Source organism: Phoxinus phoxinus, assembly GCF_949152265.1.
Source record: "Phoxinus phoxinus genome assembly, chromosome: 16".
Classification (NCBI taxonomy): domain Eukaryota; kingdom Metazoa; phylum Chordata; class Actinopteri; order Cypriniformes; family Leuciscidae; genus Phoxinus; species Phoxinus phoxinus.
Window position 1 is genome coordinate 34,034,343 of NC_136891.1, and position 10,926 is coordinate 34,045,268.

General features: G+C 39.2%; 1 protein-coding gene across 2 annotated transcripts in view; it reads right to left on the reverse strand.

The window, feature by feature from the left end:
• Positions 1-10,867, reverse strand: part of afg1lb (AFG1 like ATPase b) — a 33,073-nt gene extending 22,206 nt beyond the window's left edge. The window contains exons 1-6 of one of the 2 annotated variants that reach the window (XM_079584613.1): positions 10,734-10,854; positions 9,186-9,418; positions 6,547-6,598; positions 6,351-6,452; positions 5,179-5,306; positions 2,569-2,668 (exon numbers count right to left, since the gene is read on the reverse strand). In XM_079584613.1, the coding sequence (XP_079440739.1) occupies positions 2,569-2,668; positions 5,179-5,306; positions 6,351-6,452; positions 6,547-6,598; positions 9,186-9,418; positions 10,734-10,848 (730 nt within the window). In that variant the 5' untranslated portion in view covers positions 10,849-10,854. Of the gene's footprint in view, positions 1-2,568; positions 2,669-5,178; positions 5,307-6,350; positions 6,453-6,546; positions 6,599-9,185; positions 9,419-10,668 lie in introns of both variants that reach the window. The other variant, XM_079584614.1, reaches the window with a different exon arrangement.
• Between the last annotated feature and the right edge of the window lie 59 nt (positions 10,868-10,926).

Below are 10,926 nucleotides of genomic sequence, written 5' to 3' on the forward strand. Positions count from 1 at the left end.
CTTATCTCTACCCTTATCACTCTCGCTCTCCAGTTTAATGTAACATCACAGCAATTGCAAAAAACGGCATCTATTGAATCAACAATGAGGCAGAGGAAGAAAAGAGTGGGAACGGTGGAGAGAGATAAAAGAGTAACTGCTCACAATCAAGCGGATATCAAATAAAGTTGCCTACAAAAGACCGGCGTATAGGCAAGACATCTTTGATGCCGGTGAGGTTGAAGTTTCCGCATGTTTTAAAGGGATAGGTCACCCAAACGTGTCATTCTAAACCTGTATGACTTACTCTCCTCTGTGGAATCACCATTCACTTTAATTGTATAGAAAACAACAGCTTGGACATCCGTCTAGTGCAGTGCTTCCCAACCTTTTTTCCCAAGAAAATATTTTAGGGCCCCTTCACATTTAATGATATTATCACTCTTGTAAGCTTGCTGCAAGGATGACACAATATGTTGTTTTAAAACAAATGGTATGTTTACTATAACCAGATATGTTTATGCACAAATAATAGCCTATAATATTGAAAATACAATAACAAAAACATCAGAAGGCCCTTTGTAATTTAAAAACGTAAGCCTAGGAGTAGCCTATAAACTGGCCCTATTTGAAATGCAAAAACATAAATATTCACACTGGTGTGTAGGTAAAAAAAGAAAGAATATAGGCTATTACTAAATGACTGCTGTCTGGGACATCAATACTTGCATGTTATTAGTGAGGCTTTATCAATGTGAGGCTTTATTTTTGGCGCTATAGCGAGCGATAATAAACTTTATTAACAGAATAATGCGTCTTTCGGAAGAACATTGTAGCCGGAACTACTTCTCTCTGTGTACGTCTATGACGAGTCACGCAGGTCCTGGGCTACTCCGCATCCGAACCCGTGTAAAATAGTCCCAATGTAAACACTTATTATAGGAGTACCAGTGGCTCAGGATAAGACAAAAACACGGATTGGATTCATGATGAACTCGCTCATTATATACATTTTGTAAATTTTGAACAGAAAAAAGTTAAGGACTTTTATTTAATGCTCATTGCTCAAAACTTTTCAAAATATGACATTTTGATGTGACAAATATGTCATACGGGGGAGAAAATACATTTTTGGGTGAATTATTCCTCAAGCTCCACCAAAACACACACTGAAAATAAAAGGTTTACTGAAAAACTAAGGGTTTAAAGTTCATAGGGATGCAGTCATTGTGTTCCAGAATAGCACTTCTCAGACTGGTTTCAGCCGATGACAGGTGTGTGAGTGTGTGCGAGAGAGGAGGAGAGCAATAAAAAAGGAGTGAGAGACTTTATGCCGATTATCAATAGACCTCAAAACATCACGGCATCAAACTACACAGATTAACCCCGGAGTGACAAAAAGGGGAGGTGAGCTTTAGAATAGAGTAAAAAAGGGAAGAAACACGAGCCGGACACACGAGACGGTCCAGAACTGGATTAGAACACGAGACGGACGTGTAGTTTAGGAACATGTTTTACTTCCAGGCCTTACAAAGACTGAGGAGAGTGAGAAAAGTACGGCGCTCTATTGTTGAGAAGTTGGTAGAGGACAAATCCGAGGTGAAAAAGTACAAGAGTCATGTGCGCTGTGTGGGCGGCAGATCGGTAACACACACTTAACCCAGGAGGAAACGAATGCAATAAACTACTTTGATTTCTCTCAGATTTGAATGTGTTCGCAAAAAAAGTATGACGAATTGCAAAAAGTTCATTTTAATACATTTCTTTACACTACAGTTTAAAAAATTGGGGTCGGTAACATTTTTTTATGTTTTTGAAAGTCTAACTCTGCATTTATTTGATGAAAAATACAATAAAACAGTAATATAGTGAGATATTATTATAATTTAAAATACCCGTTTTGACCCCAAACTTTATATTTAATGGTTTTAATTTAAAGGCACACCGCGGACTTTGTGACCTAAAGATTTGAAGCATACGAGTTATTTTAAATGATTCCTCAGGCCAATATACAGCGCTCGACACGATCAATGCTCCGAGCGGGGCTGCCCTCTTGAAATAAGTACGTTGGAGAAGACACACCGTCTTTGGCCTGGTCATGTGACCTGGAGAACGAATCACTTTACGCCCCTTCACGTGACCACAAGCTCTGATATGCTCAACGCTTTTGCTACTTTTTCTCCGCCTGCTCGACTCCTGGCCATGGCCGAGGCAAGGAAAAAGTTTAAAACTGCTTCTGAGGAGCAAAAAAGAGAAAACGCGAGAGGGATCGTGGACGTCTTCTTGACTTTTGCGACAGTGCTGCGCCGCTCGTGGCCTCTAGGGGCGCTCGACGTGACAATTACAGGTCTAGCGCCCCTAGTGGCCAAAAGTTCCGCGGTGTACCTTTAAATATAAAATATATACATTTTAAATAACTTATTTAAACTTAAATGTGAAAAGTTATGAAGTAATGACAGCAAAATTTTCAATATATATATTTTTTCAGTCGATTTCCTGGGTTAATATTACTTTTTGTTGTTGTTGCAGATTTATACCCCACTTTATGTTAATCACATAAACTGCTTCAACATTACCCAGACGTCTCACCTTCAGGTGGCCGGTTTGAGGTCGCCACAACCACGACTCCACACTTGAACAAGCCTTCAAATAACTGTTTCAGAATCATAGCATCTGCTATATCCAGCACCTGAAAAACAAATCATAAACTCTATAACTTTTCACATAATCTGATTCAGCAATTTCCTTTTTCCAGCTCATGTAGAAAGCAGCATACCATCAGTTCAGTGCGGTTCGGTTCACAGGAATAGGTCAAAATCACCTGCATTTTATGGCCCCGAAATTAATTATCTAAAGCCAAACTGTATATTAAATGAATGCATATTAATAAAGAAAAATGGTTTGGTTTGCATCTCATGTTGACTTTAGAGCAGCGTATAGCTGGTGTTGTTTCCGCTCCGTCCTCTAGGGTGACCGTGCATCCTCTGAAGATGAGCGAGGCGCGACTCTGTCCTCTCTGCCCTGAGCTAATTACCACACTTGTGCGCATACATGTGTACTTATGCGTGTACATGCGAATGAATGAGCGAAAACCAGGTGTCGTTACATTTTAAAACCGAAGCCTCGGCCAAGGTCCTTTGCCATCACCCTCCCCACCGCGCTCGCACACAGAAGCAGGGCCGACACAAAGCCACTCCACCTGACTGTAAAATGGCCACACAGAGCCGCGGCTTTCTGCTGGAGACGAGGACAAGTGGCCAAAGCGCTGAAAAAGGTAAATAATTGAATACATAAATAAATAAACAGTGTTTTTCGAGGTAAAATCAGTGGCACAATGACAGCCAGATGGCCACACAGAGACAAACACATAAACGCGCACACACATGCGGTCCCATTGTGCTCTCGAGGGCCTGGCATGGCTGTCCCTGAATCTCAGAAGCGAGAGGATGAGTGCTTCTTTCATTATTATCATTTTCATCATCATCATTCATTATTATCATTTAAACGTTGCCTTTTTCACAGCAGCGAGCTGTTGCCTCACACACATCTGCAGCACACACACACACACACACACACACACACACGGCTGCTGACCCTCCCGTGACAAAAGGAGCTTTAGTCAACACCGCAGTCGGCCATGGGCCGCTCTCCTCGGCTCCCGTGTTCCTGCTACTTTTTCAGGGTTGAAATGCATTTAGTCAAAAGCAAAATTTCTCCTTGTTTTGCATTGATACTTTATTAGCATTTGCATATCTGGCAGCGAGGAGCTACATTTGAGGTTTTTGTCATGCAGAAGATCTCCTCTACTATTCTTAGAAGGACACACTTATGACGGCCATACCCCCAGCATATGTTGTTTTTCTTATATTGAAGTGTTTCCCGTTTTTGCATATTAAACCTTCGGCCCCATCAAACCCAATTAGCGGCGTGTATAGCGGCCCAAGGTGGAGGGCGTGCGAGTGTCGTCTGCCACAAAGACGAGGTGCTACGGCATAAATTGGATCACATTTCCTTTAACCGTCCTCTTCTCTTCTTCATTTCAAAGGAGTCATTTAATTATGACCTTTTCATCCGTCCTGTATTTGTTTTTTGTTTGCGCAGGCACCGCGACACTCGTGTACACACACACTTTTAGGTATTGATTGCCAGGGTGAGTGCAAGAAAGCCCTCTGTGTGGGGTTGTTGTGAACGACAGCGAAAACAACGGTGCGGATATTCAAATGAGCATCCAATTATGCCAGCGAGAGTCACTTTTGTGTGGCGCACACGGGTGCCAAATTGCACTCTTTTGATCTTAAACCTTTACTTACACAACTCCGTCGATGAGTAATTTCCCCCCCGGAGACTGACAGCGGCCTGAGACAATACCTCAAGCGGTTCTGCTTGCTCTTCCTCTTTCTATATCTCTCTTGGTCCTTCTCTCAATACCTTGCATTCATTAAGGGAGTGGAGAGGGACAAAAGGGGAAGGCTACAAATTACTGATAATGATGCCGGACTAATGAAGAGAATGGAGAAATTTCATTAGCATTTAAGAGGCATGGATGCATGCGACCCGCCATAGTCGCTCTCCATTACCCCTCACTCAAGGAAGCAAGAGGGCCGAGTGAAACCCGATGCCTCATTTGCATGCTTAAGTGGCGGTGGCTCCTGATTGGTAAGGGGCTGTCAGCTCCTCATCTATGCATCATAAACAAAATGTGTGTGCCTTCCATATTGGCGCTAGCGATTGCCAAGCAAATTGAAGGTGAGCAGAGTATAACGAGATCCTAAATGAATCAAATAAATGTGATCAGCATTTCTATTTAAAAGCCAATAATAAAAAGAGCAGCGAGAGAACGAGCATTCAGATTCATTACGGATTCAGAAATGGGGTTAAAGCTTCAAAAATTGCCTCATTCTTTTGTTTTCTGTTTTATTTCTAGCTTTTTTCCTCATCTTGATCATCTGTGGCCCCAGCGTATGTTTTCAGCTTTGTGTGAAAGTGTCTGACTCCACTAGATGGCTCCAAACTAAGCAAGACTTATGTCTGTGAAGTGCTTATCTCTGGTCAGATGAACTACATCATCACAAAAATACCATCAGCTGAGTCTTACTTACAGAAGTATATTTGGGATTTTCTATGGTATCCCTTCACAAACACGCACTCAAATTTGTGCATTCAAATCGTTCAACATTTTTTCTAAACTCTTCCCCTCACCTGAAACTCATCAAAGCATATGAGACAGGTTTCCTTTGCGATCTCCATGGCAACCGGAAAGATGGGGTCATACATTGTCATTTCACCGATCCGCCGCTTTGGCAGGCTCAGTTTCAGTTTGTGGATCCCTGAGTGGAATGCACAAATTAAAATCAATACAAATAAGGTTTGAGCACATCTTCTGCTGAACACAAAAGATATTTTGAAGAATGTCGGTAATTTATAAACTATTGACTTCCAAATAAGGCAAATGCTCTCAAAACTTAAATGAAAACCAATTTTAATTGCAAAAAGCAAGAAACTATTCTGCTTTATGCTGTTATTTTCATTCATGCATGAAAACAAATAGTTTGTTTGCTTAATATGTAATTAGGTAAATATACACACTACTGTTGAAAAGTTTGGGGTCAGCATTTTTTATTTAGTGAAGATACATTAAATTGATAAAAAATGAAAGACATTTATATTGTTACAAAAGATTCCATTTCAAATAAATGTTATTTTGACTTTCTATTCAACAATGACTGAAAGAAATATTAATCAGTCATCAAACTGTGATAATAATAATAAGAAATGTTTCTTAAACACCAAATCATCATATTATGTTTAATGTATCAAATAAATGCTGTTATTTTCCTTCATGCATGAAAACAAATAGTTTGTACTTGTACAAATAATAGTACTATTGCTTAATATTATGGAATGAGGTAAATATACACTACTGTTCAAAAGTTTGGGGTCAGCGTTTTTTATTTATTTAGTGAAGATACATTAAATTGATAAAAAATTAGTCATTTATATTGTTACAAAATAATAAATGTTCTTTTGAACTTTCTATTCAACAATGAATACTGAAAGAAATATTAATCAGTCATCAAACTGTTTTCAACTGTGATAATGATAAGAAATGTTTCTTAAATACCAAATCATCTGATTTCTGAAGGATCATGTGACACTGAAGACTGGAGTAATGATGCTGAAATTTTTGTATTTTCAATATTACTAATGTTTAAATTATCAAATAAATGCAGTGAGCACACAAAACTTCTTTCAAAAACATTTTAAAATCGTACAGACCCCAAACTTTTAAACGGTAGTGCTTATGATGACAAGCGTCCCGTGTTCGAGAACCTTTCATGCATCCACACATTTAAAACCAGATCAGAACTTACTTCTATGTACATCTAACATGAATCCGTTGAAATGAACCCTCGTTTTTCTTTGGTTTTCCACAAGTGAGTAAAAAAGATTCATCAGCATGGTTTTTCCAGTGCCTGTTGAATATAAAACGGAAAACAGAATTAATGGCCAGTCCAAACTCAATATATGCATGTTTAAAATGACGAATTATGTCTAAATTTAACTTACCAACATCACCATGAATATAGTAACCGTGAGGGCGATGTAGACTTGGGGACTCCTGTAAAATAATAGCAAATCTAATCATCAAGTATGAAACATCTTGAGGTTTGCTTTGGTCACACACTGTAACATGTTCAGGTAACTCTTGGCCAGTTAAATGATTAGGAGTCCCCTTGACTTGAACAATATCTGCAATGCATTCAACTTTCCGAGTACAGAGCGTTTGAAGAGCCAGCCGTGGCTGCAGACAATTGATCATTCAGGAGAGACGGAGCGCCGACGTCCTCATCCCCGTATTCACCTCGTCCTCGCTGCTTGTTTTCGGGGGGGTGTTTGAGCAGTGAGGCGCGGCGTTCTTGGATGACAGCGTGTGACTTCTCACTGACTTCCAGAACTCTGTAGCTCGTTATTGTGGCTGGTGGCAGTGGTCTAGTCACGGTCGAGTGGACAAACACAGTGCAGACCCTGAGCGAGAGAGGACACGGGCCTTGTGTTGCCCTTGTGAGGGACGGGTCCACAAGGTGGAGTCATGCTCTATACTTTCACCGGACGCAGCCGAGGGGAAAAAGTCCACATGCCAACAGCTCTGTTCTCTTTAACTCAACAAATGAACTGTTGTTTGCTCTGGTAATGCTTAAGATAAACAATGACTTGGGATTCGATTTTTTTGGGAAATAATAACTTTGCTCAATAGTGATTAACTTATTACGAACTCATTTATTCATTCACTGCATTGCATTGCATTGCATTGTTCAATTGACGCTTCGCAGGGAGTTTGATTGACAGGTGATCTGACCAATCATACTTCGCCATCCTCCATTTTGTCCGACAGAGAGCGGTCAGGAGAGTTAGTAGATTAAGATGGGAGGATGTGAGCTTGAGAAGCGGAGTGTACTGACGTCTTTCCGCGGTTAAAACAACATTCCTTCTGATGTTCATTCATGTTTATTTGATGCTATAAATGAACTAGAAGGAAGAGATGATCGGTTCACGAGCGGCTTTAACTGAGGCGACAGCGATCTGACACACACATTAAAGAGACACAAAACGCTATTTATTGTTTACATTTCTATTAAAAAATGACTTGAAAGGTGAGACTGTTTAATATCAAAAGTAATCTGGTCTGTCTCTGTCAGTGTGTGTCAGTGTCTCTCTGCTCCGCGTGTGTTTTTCACTGCGTGAGAACATGGTGTGTGTGAGAGCGGCGTAGCTTGTCGGACATAGCGACAGTAACTAAGGGGGGCGGGGCTTTGCGAACGGTCAATTCACCTAATGAAGTGCCCTTTTTGTCCTAAATAAGAGCACATCGCTGCACATGTTTGTGTTTATTTCCCAACATTAAAAGTGGAGCTGGGAATCTCTCTCCCAGACAATGGCGACCCCTCATTACTGAGCGAGGGATAGGTGGGGTGTCCTGACTCAGTGGGGGGCTGCGCTGTGATCCAGCAACTGCTTGGTCTGTCCTCCCACTCCACACCCCCACAAACACACACAGGCTGAAGCTGCTTTGACCTACAAATAACAGGCCCACAGCAAATTAGGCAATGGCCCAGTGCAAGTGCTCGGGTCTGTCTGAAAGTGTTTTCCTCACTGTAAACATAGACAGAATGCATACCTCAACACACACACGTCATTAAAGGATTAGTTCACTTTTAAAAAAACTTTTGCTGATAATTTACTCACCCCGATGTCATCCAAGATGTCCATGTCTTTCTTTCTTCAGTCGAAAAGAAATTAAGGTTTTTGATTTTTTTTTAAATTTAAGGTTTAAGGAATTTAAGGTTCTCCATATAATGGACGTCAATGGGCCCCAAACGGGTCAAGGTCCAGATGACAGTGTCAGCGCCTCTTCAAAGGGCTTTAAACGGCACCAGACGATGAATACGGGTCTTATCTAGCGAAACCATCGTCATTTCACAAATAAATAGAAAAGTTTAAGTTTTATAAGCACAAATGCTCGCCTTGCTCTGTTCTGTGATGCGCGTTCGTGACGTCACGTAATACGCAGTTACGCTGTAAAGGTCTCGCTTCTGTGAAAAGTACAACATTTCTGTCCTGACGAAAATGTTCTTTTAGGCTTTTTAATATTCCAACACCAGGATACACACACGAGATGGGCATTTTAAACGATAAACTGACACAAAGACATTTGAATATGTGTGTATGGTCCTCCTTCCGCACATCTGTAAACACTGACTCGTCAAGCGTGACCTTTACAGCGTAACTGCGTATTACGTGACGTCACGAACGCGCATCACAGAACAGAGCAAGGCGAGCGCTTGTGCTTATAAAACTCAAACTTGTTTATTTATTTGTGAAATGACGATGGTTTCGCTAGATAAGAGCCGTATTCATCGTCTGGTGTCGTTTAAAGCCCGTTGAAGCGGCGCTGACACTGTCATCTGGACCTTGACCCGTTTGGGGCCCATTGACGTCCATTATATGGAGAAATGTGTTCATCAAAAACCTTCATTTCTTTTCCACTGAAGAAAGAAAGACATGGACATCTTGGATGACATCGGGGGGAGTAAATTATCAGCAAAAGTTTTTTTTTAAAGTGAACTAATCCTTTAACATCTCTAATTTTTAATTTGACATCATTTATTCAGTCAGGACTGTAACGTTTTTTTTTTACTTGGTTTTACCGTATTCTCCAGTTCTGAGGTGAGTGCGCAGTGTTTAGGTCGAGGGATGGGGATGTTGGTATATCCCGTCATCACTCGGTTTAACTGTTCTAACTGAAGCAGAGCATCTCTCTGTTGAGCGTCGTCTCGCAGCGACCCGGAGCGGACAAGCCTGTCGTAGTGGCTGACGAGTCCGACACGGCCAGCCCGGGGTGCGGATGTAGACGTGTGTCCCGCAGGTAATGTTGAACACCCTTAGGAAAGGAGATATGACCGTTGTAAAACATATATATGACTTGTATATACAGTAGTAAGCAATATGTTAGCGCTTATTTTACATGATAATTAATGAAATAACCTGGGCTAACTAGGGCTGTCAAAAGATTAATCGCGATTAATCAAATCCAAAATAAAAGTTTGTGTTTCCATAATATGTGTGTGTGTACTGTGTATAATTATTTATATATATAAAAACACACACAATCATGTATATATTTAAGAAAAATTGGTTATATTTATATATAAAATATTTATAAATTATATAAATGTATGTACAGTATATAAATGCAATTATTCCTTAAATATATACATGAATGTGTGTGTATTTATACATAATAATTCTACACAGTACACACACATATATTATGGAAACACAAACTTTTATTTTGGATGTGATTAATCACAATTAATCATTTACAGTCGGTAATCAAACAGTTAGCGTATTAATAGTATTTTTCCCTAATTAATTTTAATCTATTAATCTTTTGACAGCCCTAATAAATACACACACGCATGTATATATTTGAGAAACATTTACATTTATATACTGCATATATATTTTTATATGATTTATATTATATATAAATAACAATTTTTTCTTAAATATACATGCATTTGTGTGTATTTATATATGCAAAATAATTATACACAATACACTCACAGATATTATGTAAACACAAACTTTTATTTTGGATTCGATTAATCGCGATTAATCGTTTACAGTCGGTAATCAAACAGTTAACGTATTAATAGTATTTTTCCCTACTATGGAAGTCAATGCCACCGTCAACTGTCTGGTTCCAACATTCATCAAAATATCTTAGTTTTAGTTAGCAGAATAAAGAAACTCACACACACACACATATATGTGTGTATATATATATATTACATGTCTCTACCTGAATACACTACAGTTAAAACTTACTTTATTTGTAACTTTGTTATACTGTATCTATTATGTATTTATATACACTGTATACATTTATATACATAAATGTGTTCTTATATACTATATATTTCTACTGCACAATAAAAAGTTAATCAATTAAACAAAACAGCACATTTATTTTTATAATAATACAAATTATAATAGCAATATTTTTAAAAGTAATAACCACGCAAGTTAATAATCTGATCTACAACATGGTTATTACTTTTCAAATAATAATAATAATAATATTTTATTATTTTTACTATTATTGTTGTTGTTGTGACCAGTCGTTACCGATTTCCGGTTGTTTTCACGTGTTATCAGCACTGACCGTACGACAGGAGAATGTCTGTGCTCACCTCTACCTGCCTTCAACACGTCACAGCAAACTACTTTCGACAAACTTGTATTTTTTAATATAAATCTTAAAATACATCGCGTTGTTGTTGTGCACCGCGACGCGTATGCCGCCATGTTGATTCAAAATCTAATAACTTTATTGAGCTCCTCACACTGACACCTGGATATCATGTTACGGTGAACTCCTATAAA